Consider the following 16,318-nt stretch of genomic DNA (forward strand, 5'->3'; position numbering starts at 1 on the left):
CATCCTACACATTTTCTTCCTTGCATTTTCGGCTGCTTCTATACTCTTATCTGTTGGTAATTTCATCTGTGAATGAAATTCAAGTTCCTCACATTCCATATCTCTCTGAATGGCTCATAGTAATTAATTGACTCTAAATATATCTCCAAATAGTCAAATTGTATTTCAAAATATCTCCTTCCACTAAAAAGTTCCAGATTAGTAAAACAGATCTCTTAATCATTCTTCATCAAAGATTCTGGTTATTTCATTCTTGATTTTTTTTAAACACTGTAGAGCAATATAGAAATAAAATGTCAATATAAAATGTTTAGATCTTAGGGCTGAATGGTAGGGTGCTATACTCACCAGTGCAGCACAATATGAACAAGTCTGTAAACCAAAACAGTTGGTGCAGAGGCCTTGATTAGCATAATATCATTTCAGTGAGTGTTTGAAGGGCATTATCTCTAGTCTGATTCAGTGGACATTATGGACAACATATCAGTTGGAGTGTACTGAGGCTGTCCATCCTACAAAACCTTGAGCATCTTTCAGTTCTGTTTCATATGGAAGTACTCTTACTGTGTATTTGATGGCTGTCCTGTGATGCAAAGCATGGTAAGTAGGCACAGTCAGGAGCCTTTACTTTGTCAGAATTAAAACACCAATGCAGTTAAAACAGACTGGGCTGCTGAACCAAACATTCATTTGAACTCTGTTTCTGAGCCTTGCAATTTTTCTTCTACGTAATTTTAAAAACATAAGGTTCTTCTTTTACCTTTGCACAGTCAAAAATATTTTTTTCAGACATCAACTCATACAGTATTCACTTCTCTCATTTGATAGGTATAATTTTCTCTCCCTTTTACTCCACAGTAATTTATCAAAGGTCATTCTTGACCTGCCCTTCACAAAAGTCAGTGTTTTGGTAGCAATGCCTAATGTAATTCTCTCTTCCATCTATTTATCTAGAGCTGGAATTGGCAAAATTGACTTACACTATCAGATTGTAATAGTTACAACCTGCTTTAAAAGGTGCATATTGGGGGGTCTAAGATTGAGTTCTCCACATACTGCTATCCTAACTTTCATTTTATTATTCACAACCTTATCCACAATAAGTGCAGTTTGTGAGTACTCAGCTCCACTGTAAACCTGGAAAGTAATTCAGTTATTCAAAAATGCATGTTAAATTCCATCATAAACCCTTTTTCAACACTATTATATATTTTTCCATTGAGTTCTGTTTTTATTATTTTGGTGTGAGGGGTGTCGGAAATCAGATACTAAGATATTACAAGGATTTGCTTTAGGGGTAGCATCTTAGAAACAAGCTGGAAAGTATCAGACTCTTTGGCTATCATATCTAATATATGATACACTGATGCTTTTGCACTTACATAATTGAAATTCATTCAGGTAGTTATATGGACCCAAGAGTTGATCAGAAATTGTAATTTCTATTTTTGTTACCTATTGTTACCTATTTTTGAAATTTAATGGCGTTACATTCAGACTTTGAGATGCAAAGGTCAGTATTGTCTTCCTCTGTCAGAGAACTTGGTATACAAGAAGTGGTTATGTTTACTTTATTAAAAAAGGCTTATGATTGACTATTCTTAAATACTAGTTTTGAAAAGTTAATGTTCCAGCAGCAGTGGTATATGATGTGGAATAGGTACAGGGAATAAATGGGGGAGTAAGAGATGTATGGGTGCTTCATGGCATTTTCTTGATTTTATGTTTCTCCATGTTTTATTGTGTTATGTTACCTATTTTCACAGAATCACAGGACATTCCTCTCAGAAACAATCTCTTACTTTTACAGGTCTGTCTGTAAGAAGTGTTTGCTGGAGAGGAGACCATATACTTGTTGGGACACAAGACAGTGAGATTTTTGAAATTGTGGTGCATGAGCGTAATAAGCCCTTCCTGATAATGCAGGGGCACTGTGAAGGAGAGCTGTGGGCTTTGGCTGTCCATCCTACAAAACCATTAGCAATGACTGGAAGCGATGATCGATCAGTCAGGTTGAATTTTTTTTTTTTTTTTATCTGCATGCGGTTTGGTACAAACCATTCATTTTCTAGATAATGTAATTGTGATGCATTTTAATATCATTGGCACCTAAAGTGCATCTAAACCAGTGAAGTTATAGAGCATGACATTAGAGCTCTCTAATAATAATAAAATCAAAATTTATAGTTAACAAAAATTATGAAACGTACAGAAGTTTAACAAATTCCGTTTAATTTAATGTAATGTACTCTTCGTTGTACACAAGCATCCCATTGTGTTGTTTTGTTTTTTTTCCCCCAGGAATTATGTTAGGCATTCATAAGTTACACTTGGATGAAAAACTACAGTAGAGACTTATAATTTTCACTCTTAAAATGATGAGAATTAACTTTTAGCTTGAGGGTTGCATTAAGCTTATACATACATATTAAATAGAATCCATTTTCTGGGAAAAAAAAAAAAACACACAGTAAATTAATTACTCATTTACAAGTTCACCTTTTTTGTCAAAAATGCCTTTTTTCCTTCTTTCTTAGAAATTAAATTTTGTGGTATTTTTATTAAGTATTTAAATTTAGCATGGTTAATCAAAATAATAGTTGAATCAGGAATACTAAAATTCTACTCTAGGGTGCCAGATATATGTTGTCAATGGTAGATGTAGCATACTTTGTAATAACAACTTTGATTTTATAATATTACCTAGGTATATGTAGGGACTTACAAGTGATGCTTTGCTAATAAGAAAGGCTATGTTTAGTCTGTGAAGTCTTTAACTGTTCTTTATCTTTTTTAGCTAAAATAATTAACAAAATAGTTGAACTTTCAAAATCATCTACAAGTATGTCTTAACATATGACATCATTACTTTTATATTCAGAATGACAAAATTAACCTGTTTCTGCATTTCATAATTATACATGTAGAATCTCTCACCATTACATGTAAGATTATTCTTTTTTATATGCAAAACTCATTCATCTGTCTTAGGTGTTCCTTGTGGATATTTATTAATGTATATATTTATAAAATGGGACACTACCGTGTCCAGTGTTCTGAAATTGCAGGCTTCATGCTATCTATCACACAGTTACAAACCACTCTTTGTATTTGTAATCATTATTTTAGAATCTGGAGTTTAATAGATCATGCTCTGATTGCCCGGTGCAACATGGAGGAACCCATTCGGTGTGCAGCAGTTAGTACTGATGGAATCCATCTTGCTCTTGGAATGAAGGATGGCTCTTTCACCGTGCTTCGAGTCAGGTAGGTTACAAAAATTGAGAATAGATATCTTAACTCTTTCAAGCATGTTATCTAACTGCTTTTATAAATTGTATATGTTTTTACCATGTAGCAGACACACCCAAGGAAACTTAAATTTGTTTTAAAATTACTAAGAATGCTCAGATTACTTAAATTTATACGTAAAAATATGGCAGAGGCTTTCTGTAACAACACATTTGCAAGAGTACACTGGTATTTTAGAAAGAATGGCAGTGTTCTACGAAGTTTTTTTAGTGCTGTGTTTGCACATATGATAGCTCACTTAATTGTTCTAATTATTTTATTTTATTTTATTTTTTTACAACTGGGATCTTGACAGTATTAAGGCTTTTCTATACTTATGACATGCTTTCTTTCATACTACAGAGATATGACTGAGGTTGTTCATATCAAAGACAGGAAAGAAGCTATTCATGAACTGAAATATTCACCAGATGGGAATTTCCTAGCTGTTGGTTCCAATGACAGCTCTGTGGATATATATGGTGTTGTTCAGCGATACAAGAAAATTGGAGAATGTATTGGATCTTTAAGTTTCATCACTCATATGGATTGGTCTTCAGACAGTAAATACTTACAGACCAATGATGGCAATGGGAAGAGACTTTTTTATAGGATGCCAAGTAAGATTTCAAGTTGCCTTTATGATATTTGTTGCAAATATCAGAATGTATAGTAGTTTGATTAAAAAAAAAAAAAAAAGCTTAATCCTGGTTCAAAGCATTGGATTATTAAGATTTTTTTTGGTAAATCTGTACAAGGATTTGCTTTATTTGAATAAGGATAGCATTTTCTGCCAAAGTTACTTAAATATTTTTATCCTTAAACGTTTACTCTTTTTTTATTGATGCTGCATGGTAAAGATGCTGACTTAAAATTCATTTTATTTCTCCAAAGTAAATCTTTGCTCTCACTTTCTTAGAAAAATAAAGAAGTCTTACGTTCAAATTAAATTTTGCTTAAGTTAATACCATTGCACTTATTGAACTTACGTATTAAATGGATTATCTTTTGCTTGCACTGTATGTTTTTTAAAATATATGGAAAAATCAATATATGGTGTCTCCGAAGAGTAATCTGGTTTTCCAGGACTATATCTGTGGTAGAGTTGTGGAATGTAGTTTACCACAGCTTCTGCAGTGGAAAATTTGTAGTAGGTAGGAACCAAATGCAAATTAACTTGGAAACATAACAGGAGTAAGTTACTCTGAAGAAAATAAGAGTACCTATTGTAACGATACTGCAATGATAGGAATTCTTCTCCGGAAACAAAAGAAATACCAAAGCTGTGATACATGTACAATTCAATCATATAGCCTTCAAAATGAATAAAATAATCTCAGTGATATTTAGCTGGGTAGTCTTCTGATCATGAAAGTTCAAATGTTTTTTTTTTTTCTGTTTCATGGCAGGGGACTATTAAAGAAAATTGCAATGTTAAATAGTATATTAAAATAATAGTTTTCAGATTCAAAATATGTAACAACACCACTATTGTAAGTATTTTCAATACAACATTGTCTGAACTTGAAACAGTTTTGATTAAGACAATTTCTTCTGCAGAGGACATGCACGTAGTACATGTCTTAAATCTTCAAATTTAAGTAGATAATAGTTGTAATAAGCCAAGGGCAGTGTTTGCCACAAGGTTTGATTTGTTGTTTTTTTTGTTGTGTTGTGCTTTTTTTTTCTGTGTGTATACACTTCCGTAATTCCATTCTATATTTTCCCCACTCATGCTTTTTGTATTTAATAATTTGTGATTTTTATTACCATTACTTACTGCATTGCCCCTCCATTTGTTATACAATATTTACTTTGCACTGTACATTATTCATAGTTCCATGGAGTCTTTTCTGATTCTTTGTTGAAGCATCTAATTCATTCTATATGCAACTTATATTTTGTGCATTGAATACTGAATGAGACAGAAAGCTAACATGAAAGGATAGTAAGTGAGAACTTAATTAGACTGTATCAAATATGTACATACGGGAGGAACAAATTGGAGTTATACAGGCAGCTTTCAGCCTGAAATTTCTTGATATAATTAGAACATGTGCTTGTGAAAGCCTGTTTATGTAAATAGATAAAATATTTTGGCTTGGGGGGGGGTTTAGAAGAATTTCCTAAATATTTTTAAATAATGATCAGAATCCTGTAACACAAGAAATTCCATTGTAAATGAGTAAGGAATTTAGAGTTGCCTAATACGAGATCTATAGGACCTAATCATGGGTATAACCAGTATTAATAGTCATCATTTACATGGATTAGTAATGGGAAGAGCTTACAAGGTAAACCTTGTCAAAGAGTGCAGTTATTTCATTAGAGCTGAAGAATGTTCAAAGAAGGTGTGCTGGAGATGTCCAGTTTCTGGAGGAGCATGTAGCAGCTGAAATTTTCCTATTTTTTTCCTCTCTTTCTCCTCCTCTTCTCTTTTAAGATAGCATTATTAAATGAGTGTAGTGGTTCTGCTTGAGTGGGCAGCCGAGCTCCACCACAGCCGCTCTCTCACTCCCCCTCCTCAAAAAGGAACTGGGAGAAAATATGATGAAAAGGGCTCAAAGGTTGAGATAAGGACAAGAAGATCACACAGTAATTGTAATGGGCAAAACAGACGTGGCATAGGGAGATAGTAAGATTTATTGCTTATTACTAACAAGCTAGAGCAGTGAGAAACAAAGGAAAGAAACCAAAAGCACCTTCCACCCCATCCACCCTCTTCCACCTCCTCCCCCTGAGCAGCGCTGGGGAACGGGGGAATGGGGGTTATGGTCAGTCTACAGCACTTCTCTGCTGCTCCTTCTTGGTCACTCTCGTCCCCTGTGCTGTGGGGTCCCACCCACGGGATACAGTCCTTGATGAACTGATCCAGCGTGGGCTTCCCACAGGCACCAGCTCTTCCAGAACTGCTCCAGATATGGGTCCATACCACACGGTCCATCCCTCAGGAGAAAACTGCTCCAACCTGGCTCCCCTACGGGCAGCAGCTCCTGCCAGGTCACCTGCTCCTGCGTGGGCTCCTCTCCACGGGCTACAGGTCCGGCCCGGAATCTGCTCCGGCAGGGGTCTTCCACAGGCGGCAGCCTCCGTCGGTGCAGGTCCACCTGCTCCACTGTTGTCTCCTCCATGGACTGCAGGGGGACAGCCTACTTCACCACATGAAGCAGGGGACTTCTGCTCTGGCGCCTGGAGCACCTCTCCCCCTCCTTCTTCACTGACCTTGGAGCCTGCAAGGCTGTTCCTCACTCCTCTCACTCTCCCAGCTGCTGTGTGGCGCAGCGTTTTTTTCCCTGTCTTAAATATGCTCTCACAGAGGTGCAAAACAACATCGCTTATTGGCTCGGCTCTGGTCAGCAGTGGGGCCCTTACCAAACATGGGGCAGCTTCTAGATCCTTCTCACAGAAACCACCCCTATGGCCCCCTGCTACCACAACCTTGCCATGTAAACCCACTACAATGAGCCTTTGGTCTGACTCAGTACTAATGCTCCTGCATGAAACTCTGTGGGATTGAAACAATCTTACAGACAGATAATGTAAAATAACAAGGATATACACATAAAATTGTTATTATTGTAGAATAGTTTGGGTTAGAAGGGGCCTTAAAGATAATATAATTCCAACCTCTCTGCCATGGGCAGGGACACCTCCCACCAGACCAGGTTGCTCAAAGCCCCATCCAGCCTGGCCTTGAACACCTCCAGGGATGAGGCATCCACAGCTTCTCTGAACAACCAGTTCCAGTGCCTCACCATGCTCATAGTGAAGAATTTCTTCCTTATAGAAGAAATGCCTTGTCCTATCACTACACTGGAGTGTAGTCCCTCCCCATGTTTCTTGTAGGCCCCATTGAAGTACTGGAAGGCCACAGCGAGGTCTCCCTGGAGCTTTCTCTTCTCCAGGCAGAACAACCCCAACTCCCTCCTCCTATTGTCACAGGAGAGGTACTCCAGCCCCCACGATCATCCTCATGACCTTCCTTGACTTGCTCCAATAGGTCCATGTTCTTCTTGTGCTGGGGGCCCCAGAGCTGGACGCAGCACTCCAGGTGGGGTCACAAGAGCACAGTAGAAGGGGAGAATCACCTCCGTCACCCTGCTGACCATGCTGCTTTTGATGCAGCACAGGATACAGTTGGTTTCTGGGCTGCAAGCGCACATTGCTGGCTCATGTTGAGCTTCTCATCAACCAACACTCCAGGTCTTTCTCCTCTGGGCTGCTCTCGCTCCATTCTCTACCCAGCTTTTATTTGTTCTTGGGATTGTTCTGACCTGGGTGCAGCACCTTGCACTTGGCCTTGTTGAACATCACGAGGTTTGCATGGACAAGTTGTTGCCAGTAACTTACTGGGGCCAAATCTAAATGAGTTCTTCAGTGTTTGCTCCAAATAATCTAGGCTTGTAGAATAGTTCAAGGACACTACTTTTCTATACTTTATCTTAGAATGGCTACATGTATTATTTTTAGTAAACATTTGAAAGTCACACAGTATCAAGCAGATACCAAGAAATAATAAAAACTAAGTACCACGACCATGATTTTCTGCTAAGTAGCTTTGACAAGCAGCTTTTACAACTAATGTTGGTCATAATAGGGTTAGATCAGGACAGTATTAGAATGCCAGGTTTTAACTCTGTTGGATTTTATTTCAAATATTTTTTTCAGAATTTTACATTCTTTAAAACTGTAAGTAACTCACCATTTTTATTTTGCTCTTAGGTGGAAAGGAAGTAACAAGTAAGGAGGAATTGAAAGGTGTTCAGTGGGCATCATGGACCTGTGTTTCTGGTGTTGAAGTTAATGGAATTTGGCCCAAATATTCAGATATAAATGATATAAATTCTGTGGATGCAAATTTTATTGGGCAAGTTATGGTTACAGCTGACGATTATGGAATAGTAAAGCTCTTTCGATACCCATGTCTAAGAAAAGGTAATACTTTTAGTTCCTAAATGTGTATTTATGAATTTTGGTTACTCAAGAAAAAGTTTTAGAAAACTGGATTTATATTATAAGAAATTGTATAAATGGCCAATTTATTCTTAGTAGTTTAGTTTGAGCTCAAAGGTGACAAACAGTGACAGGATGGTGTATTGGCAACTGCAATAGTAACTATAACAGTGTTTTATTTTATTTTGCATAGAATAATCAAAAGTTTTTTGCATCTTTTATTTTGCAAAATGGTTCTTTTTTTGATAGAATTTTTGAGGTGATAGAATATCCACCTTTTTTATAAGATCTATATTTTTAAGTATTTTTGCCTTGGTCTTCAAGTAGTTTTAGAATAAAACAGAACAGTTCAGTTGGAAGGGATCTATGAAGATCAGACTATTTAGTCTGTTATCAGACTGTTCCAGTGTGTTATTTGAAGTTTAAATCACATTTTCCTTCAAAATTTTAAGAAAGGTAATGACAGATCTCAAGTGAAATTTTTATAACTAAAGCCTAAAGCAAGGTCTATCATTTTTAATTTATACTACTCATGACTAAGTGAAAAGAGAGAAAAGTGTATCTTTTATGACATATGTTTGATGAGAAGGACTTCGTTTTTTTTAGAGCTGTTTGAAGAACTCCATTCTAGACACTATTAGAATTGAACTAAAACAAAGCATTGATCCCAGAGGTAGATCTCTGTCTTCAAGCCTTAGTTTTTAATAAGTGTTTTCTTAACCAAAAAAAAAAGTTTGCCTGGGGACTAGTTCAAATATCTATCTTTTGAAAGAGGAAATGAGTATTATAGTTGCAGCATTGCATGTTTAATGCTGACTACAGCCATGTGATGATCTTGCTGGGTCTTAGGATATGTCTTTAAGCAATATGTGCTATTAAAGATTTTTTTTAAGCAACTGATATTCCTCCATAATTTTCTCAACTCTATGTGTAAAAGGTGATAACAATAATTTAAATCTTTCCAATCTTATTTTTAAACCTGAGACTGCTAAGGCAGTACCTGAGATAATACAAAAGCATGTTCTTAAAAACAAACAAACAAACAAAACCTGTCAATAATAAGGAAATTGAATTTGTTCCCTTTTTATCCCCTATTTTGTACTAGAGTTATAAATCTGAACAGTGCTGTTAGCACGTTCTTTTTACTAACTGATCTAATCATTGTGTTGTAATTATGCAGGAGCCAGTGAAAAAGTTAATGTGATACAGTTATACTAGTTATACTACTATTACTAAAGCCACTAAAGGTGTGATGATACAAATTGCTAGAAGTGCTTAGCACTCAAATGCCACAATAATAGAAGCAGGAACCAGTACTGTGAGCACAGATTGGGGTATTTTCACTAAGCTATATATAAATGATATAATATTAACATTTAAATTTAAAGATTTAAATAACGACATCTTTTCAGTGTAGAAATGGTAACTGGCAAAATCTTGGTTAGTGGGGTAAATGAATAACACTAATAAATTGCATAAAATGAAAAAATCTTCCTTAGTATACCTCATACAGGGCTATTGTATTTTCTCTCTCTCTCTAACAAGTTAAACACATATTATGGAATCCAAGTTTTCAAAAAGAAAAAAAAAAAGACAAAATTTTACTGCTGTTAATCAGCATTGTTATTATTAGCTTAATTACTAGTAATTAGTGTCATAACTAATCTCTTGCTTTTTATAGTTGTGCCTTATGTGTTTCTTTTTTTTTTTTTTTCTGTTGTGCTTCTGAAACATTTATTCCATGTGTATTGGAAGGGATTTTTGTTCTTGTTCTAGGAGCAAAGTTTAAAAAATATCTTGGTCATTCTGCTCATGTGACAAATGTCAGATGGTCGCACGATCACCAGTGGGTTGTTTCCATTGGGGGAGCTGATCATTCTGTCTTTCAGTGGAAATTTGTCCCTGATCGGAAGTTGAAGGATTCTCTTCATATAGCACCCCAGGGTAAGTAATTTATAATGTAGGGGATGTTACATAAAATTGTTTAATGCCATTATAGAAACAGCTATTCAAAATTGCCATTGAATGAAATTGTTATTCTTTAAACTTTGCAGCTGCCTGAAGTACTTGATTGCATGACCTCATACTTGCACATACCCTTACATGTATGATCAGTCTTATTAAAGTCTTTAAACATTGTTTAAAAAAAAAACCCACACACACACCACTATTGTGTTCCTTGTGCAATGGGAAAATTTAAAAGTTCTGTCATCTGATCAAAATTTGGAAGTATTTAGATGATAATTTAAAAATTGTAATTGTTAGGGTTTGTTGGTTTGTTTTAAAAATACAGTCTATAGGCATTTAATATTTGGGAAAAAAAAAACATGTTTCTACCACTGACTGATACAGCTGTTATTAAGATCTCTGGTCTGTAAATTGGTGTTTGTATCTTGTACATTATTCACAGTGTATGAAGTAAAATACATTTGCAATTGTCCGGAGCACTGGAGTCATGTTGAGTTATATCATCAACATTAATCAACTATATTCATATTTTTAATACTTTTATTGATTATCAAATCAGAAACATTAAGCAGCTACTTCAAACATTTCCTGTTTTGTAATTTAGGTTGCTTCATTTTCTGTTTTCTTGGTGACAGAGAGTCTGGTTGATTCTAATAGTGATGAATCAGATTCAGATCAGTCTGATGTTCCAGAGCTGGACTCTGAAATCGAACAAGAGACACAGATCACCTATCGTCGACAGGTAACGATTTTAGTTTTGATGGGAGTTGGAATGCTTCTTAGGGTTTAAGTAGGTCTTTTATCAGGACCTACTGAAATCAGAGAAATTAGGGCTGTGAGAACTCTGCAGAAATTGAGCAAGATCATGAGAACTATTACTATCTGATGCATTCAAAATATTAAGTCAAACACACACAGAAAGTGATTTCACTTATTCCTAGCATGTTGTTTAAGAATTTTGGTTGTAGCTTAAAACCAAGTTGCAATGTAAAATCACCAACTGCAGTTACTAGAGACTTTTTTTCAAAAGTGCCTGTATAACATTTTTGTGGGTGATGATTGTGGGTGAATTCTCAGAAACACACTTTTCTTATAAATCTCTTAATTTACAAGTGTACTTTTTCTTAAAGGTTTACAAAGAAGATCTACCTCAACTTAAAGAGCAATGCAAAGAAAAAAGAAAAAGTGCAGCTTCTAAGCGACGAGAGAGAGCTCCAGGGAACAGTATAAGATTACATTTTGTTCATGGGTATGAAAAATAGGTTTCTTTAAAATATACAAGCAGACTACTGTTTTTGAGATTGGTATTTGTGGTTTAAAAACATACTGAAAGTTTTGCAATTTAGTGTTTTTATTTATTTCTCTAAAAGTAAATTTGCATTAAATTAATGGTAGCATTTAAAGCTAAGCTAGAATTGTTCTGAATGTGAATTCTGAAGTGAATTTACACTGAAAATTTAGCTGATGTTTTGTTATTTGAATAGAGGTGACTAAATAAAATATTTGACTATCACCCATATTTTTCAGTCCTTGAAAAGTAATAGTTCTGTTTTGGTATGGCAGCTACTATAGGAATTTTGTTTAGTTGAAGACTCCTGGGTTTTATAATACGTGTTTTTTCAGTATTTTATTAAATACATATTTCAAAACTCACATTTCTATACTTAATCTGAAAGAATTTAAAAATACCTCTGTTAGTTTAGGAATTAAATTTAATTTCTTACTAGATCCTGTAAGTGTGTTTGAATGCAGTTTCATTCTCTTTTTGGTGTTAATAATTGAGTAACAAAATAACTTTCTGATGCATCCTTGAAATCCTATGATTTCATCTTTAGGATTGGTAGTTTTCCATAACTTTTCATAACTGAAGATTTTTTCATCAGAACAAAGATGTGGTGTTTTAAAGCAAACTGATAGATGTTACTACATTAGAATAATGCACAGAAACATAAATTCACTTTATACAAAGCAAAACCAAAGCCTTTGTTAAATTAAGGCATTGGAAGTTGGGTAATACTGTGTTTTCTTTTCAAAAGATACCTTGTTGCAGGAATGGAAGTTACTTCTTAGAGGTAACTAAGTGAACAATAAGTTCTGATGCTGTCTATCTTTACTGTCTATAATGACTCTTAATATTAAAAGGTCTCCACATGGAATGCTCAATGAATAATTGGCTAAGAATAGTTAATCATTCAACTCAGTGATTCTGTCTGTAGCAGACGTGAAGTTTAAGGAACAGTTTGGGAAATAATGACAAATAAGAAACTTAGTACAAAGTTATTTTTTTGTTTTGTTTTTAATTTCCATTTTTTGGTGGCCCAGCATTCTTAGTTGAAGATTTTTATATCGTGTAGGAAATGCATTAAGGTGGGTAGCTGTATATAGTCTTTAAAAGTTGATCTAAGAAATCAAACCAAATGATCCTGAGGAAGATGTAGTACGAGCAAGGGCCCTGGATCTTTGGGATTATTGTTATTTCCTTCACAACAGAAGTGAAGCTTGACCAGAATATCCAGGAATGACCAGAAGTAGAATGTCCAGTTGAGTTCTGTCTGGTTACCCAATGTGCATCAAGGAAACTAATGAAGAATCCATGCTGAACAACAGATTTTTCTCAATGTCCAGGCTGTTAACTTTAAAGTGACCCACATCCAAGTGAGTAATAGGCATATTCTCTGATTCAGGAAGTCTGCTTTGCTTCACCTTTCTTTAGATGCAATGGAAATGTCTTAGATTTTCCTTGAGAGTGTAAAAAGTGGTGCTTTTTCAAACTAAGGAACTAGGAAGCTCTTTTTCTTTTCTTTGTTTTTGAGGTGTTTTTGTGTTTTGAACTTGTCAACTGCCTTGAAAGAACTTTTAAAATATTTTAATATCCTATAAGAAATCTTTTAAACCTCTTGTTACTTCCTATTTTGGAAAGGGATAAAAACAATAATTCTTACCTGGCCACTGACTAATACAGATGAAAAGGCAACTTCTATTAACTGTTAGTCTTTAATTGCATCCTTCTCTAAGAGATCTGATGCAATCATCATCAGGTTATTAAAATGGTATGCTAACTAGTTTGGCCTCTTAAGTAATCCTCTATTTTCCTTCCACCATGTGTGACAGTGGCGGTTCAGAAACATAGAAAGGATACATCTTTTGAGATATTCAGAAGAACCTTTTCACGGACCCAACATTCATAATGCTTTCTTTTTGGTATTAGGAGTAAGGATGCAGGTATAATACTTGTGTCCTGTGTTATCTTAAAGCTATGTTGCCGATCTAACAAGAACAAGATTTAAAATAAATAAAATGGTTCAAAGGCTTTAAGCAAGATTTAGTTTGTTTCAGTATATTCATTAAACTGCCCTGATTATAAGGTGAAATTTGGTTACGGTTTGAAGATGGCATGAGATTTCTCATGTTCAGAAATGAGTCTTGTGACACCTTGCATGGATTCCTGCCAAAGCAAATAGCTACAAATAGCATCTGAAGGGAGAAGACTGTAAGTGATTCCTTCTGAGAAAATGATTACTGACATAAGGCAATGTTTCCCACCCTCCTTTTCCCCTTCTTTTCCCGCTACCTTTGTGCTGAAGAATTGTCTCAGGCATGTCTATTTTGACATTCAGCTCTTTTGGAGGTTTTCAGGGGAGTGTTGTATTGTATTCTAAATTTTTCCCATAAATATTTCAAAGAATAATGTACAAATTTTGAAACATTTACAGCATCAGAGAATTTACTTCTTTCCCAGGTATCACACTACTTATGAAGTAGTCCCTGATTTGGCTATAGATGTGGAACTTGAAATTGTGGGTGGGATCCAGCTTCAGACTAAAGGAATTTACAATTACTTGCTAAAAGTAGATGTTCTTATCTGTGTATCTCAACTTTAGTTACAGTCAGTGGAGATCAATTCAGTAGTTAGTGGAGCTTAGGCAGTGAAACTGACTGTTGACTTCTGGTCACCTGAGTAGCTGTTCAGGCTCCATTGACTGAACACTGTTGGTCAAAATATGTATCTGTTAATATATCTAAGACATGTAAGCATAGTTAGGTTAAATCTCAATCTGAATTAAGTCCTGGCTATTTGTGACTTTGATAATGGCAAAAGGTGTTTTTTTTTCCCTTTTTTTTTTCTTTTTTCCCCTGAATATTATTGATAGTAACTTTCAGAAAAGATAGCTATATCACGATAACTTGAATCAATCCTGGATGACTTGATTAGATGTTACTGAAGACTACCTGAAAACATCAACTACCACAGAATGCAATACTGTGTTTATTGTGCCTTGTTATACATTATCCAACAAACATGATCCAGAGTTTTCTTTCATTACTGTTTAGTTTCTAGTCACTAACTGACATGTCTTGTAAATGACTTCTGTGGTTTGCTTTCTGCATGTGAAGAAATTGTTTCTCTCTGTGCTTTCTCTGAGTTTAGTTAATAATCTGAGTTCTAATACGTAGATGTAAGTATTTTGGAACTGTGTAGCATATTCTGAGGGCGTGATCTTTTTCACATCGGCTTGGACTGCCTGAGGCCACCAATTTATCCTTCCAGTGAAAAGTGCATATGTAGTCAGGGATACAGTAAACTGGCATGTAAGAAGAATCAGATGTGTTTAACTGGGTTACAAAATTTCTTAGTGCTTCTCAATGTTTTGGCAAAATAATGCTTTATTTTAATTGTAAATGATTGAATGTTTTTTAAAAAAGTAAATGGAAGAAGTGAACTAAAACCCAAACTTCTGATTAGAGTAAGTTAAAAATATAAAAAACTGTTTTTATGCATCCTAGATATATTTTGGATGTTTTGGGTACTCCTGTGATATATAACATTCATGTTTTTAGTTTCACTATGTTTAACTTAAGGGTATATAGGCAATTGTTTTAACAAGAGCTGAGGAAAAATTGTATTTCTTTCTTTCATAGCTGCTTTTTAAAATAGTCTTATATAGGTTGTATTTTCATCACAGGTTTTATTATTCTGTGCTTGCAAAGAAGATTTTTAACAAAGCTGAGTGCACAGTGAAGCACAGGAATATGATGTCTGAGCAAGAATAGGTCCAGATGTCTTCTTTGGCACTGTGCCCACCACCATAATCCCTGCCCCTCACTGAATATTGCCGTGTCCTTAAGCTGGTTTTGTTGCATAGTGTGATAGGTTATTTTTGTTTAATTTCTTCATAGTTAGGTAGGTAATTGTATATGGTGTGGACATCAGAGAAATGTGCCTGCTTGTCTCGACTGACTGTTGTGCTTTGGGTCAGGCAGAAATCATTCCACTTCTAAATAACCACACATTGCTGTTGGGGGAATTTTTTAGTGAAGGGTATGGGTGGAGGGAGACTGAAGCCTGGCTGAAAACTTGTAAGTCTATATAGTAAGTCTATATTGTAAGTCTAAATAGGTCACATTGACAAGAACAAGGAGCAGACAAAAAACAGCCTCAGAGCTGATGGAAACAAATTTTTCTAGAGACCTTGAAGGGGCAGTAACTCAGGAGACACTGAAAGGCTGCTGATATGGGAGAAACCCTGAAGTTAGAAATTTGCCTGTGAGTACTAATCTAAACAGTGGGTAGGAAGAAGACTTGTTTACAAGCTTTTATTTCTGTACTACCACATTTTTGCTGTTTTCAGAAGCTCACTGTGTTTGTAGTTTAATGAAACCCAGCTTGAGAGTTCACAGTATCACAGATGATACAAAACTGTGAGGTGTGGCTGGCACACCAGATGGCTTTACTGCCATTCAGATGGACCTGGACAGGCAGAGAACAGGGCAGAGAGGAATCTCATGAACTTGAAAATGGGGAAATGCAAAGTTCAGCATCTAAGGAGGAATAACCCCATGCTGCAGTACATCCTGGGGGGCTGGGGACCATGGCTGGAAAGTAGCTCTGTAGAGAAGGACCTTGAGGTCCTGGTAGACAGCAACCTGACCATGATTTAGCAATGCACCCTTGTGGCAAAAAAGGCCTGCAATATCCTGTGCTGAATTAGGAAGTGCTTTGCCAGCAACTCAAGGGAGGTGATGCTTCCCTTCTACTCAGGACTGGTGGAGCACTGTGTCGCGTTCTGGGCTCCCAGTACAGGAGAGACATGGACATACTGGAACA

General features: G+C 35.7%; 1 protein-coding gene across 3 annotated transcripts in view; it reads left to right on the forward strand.

Annotated features, from left to right (window-relative positions):
- EML5 (EMAP like 5) overlaps positions 1 to 16,318 on the forward strand; it is a 101,781-nt gene that overhangs the window by 36,341 nt on the left and 49,122 nt on the right. For all 3 annotated transcript variants that reach the window (XR_014317616.1, XM_082761622.1, XM_082761623.1), the window contains exons 7-13: positions 1,811 to 2,012; positions 3,130 to 3,267; positions 3,655 to 3,911; positions 8,014 to 8,226; positions 10,021 to 10,188; positions 10,848 to 10,954; positions 11,343 to 11,461. Coding sequence is in view for 2 of the 3 variants with exons in the window: in XM_082761622.1 (XP_082617748.1) it covers positions 1,811 to 2,012; positions 3,130 to 3,267; positions 3,655 to 3,911; positions 8,014 to 8,226; positions 10,021 to 10,188; positions 10,848 to 10,954; positions 11,343 to 11,461 (1,204 nt within the window). In the remaining variant the exon portion in view is untranslated. The remainder of the gene's footprint in view (positions 1 to 1,810; positions 2,013 to 3,129; positions 3,268 to 3,654; positions 3,912 to 8,013; positions 8,227 to 10,020; positions 10,189 to 10,847; positions 10,955 to 11,342; positions 11,462 to 16,318) is intronic.

The sequence above is a fragment of the Aythya marila genome (assembly GCF_965140915.1).
Source record: "Aythya marila genome assembly, chromosome: 5".
In the NCBI taxonomy this organism is placed as follows: Eukaryota; Metazoa; Chordata; class Aves; order Anseriformes; family Anatidae; genus Aythya; species Aythya marila.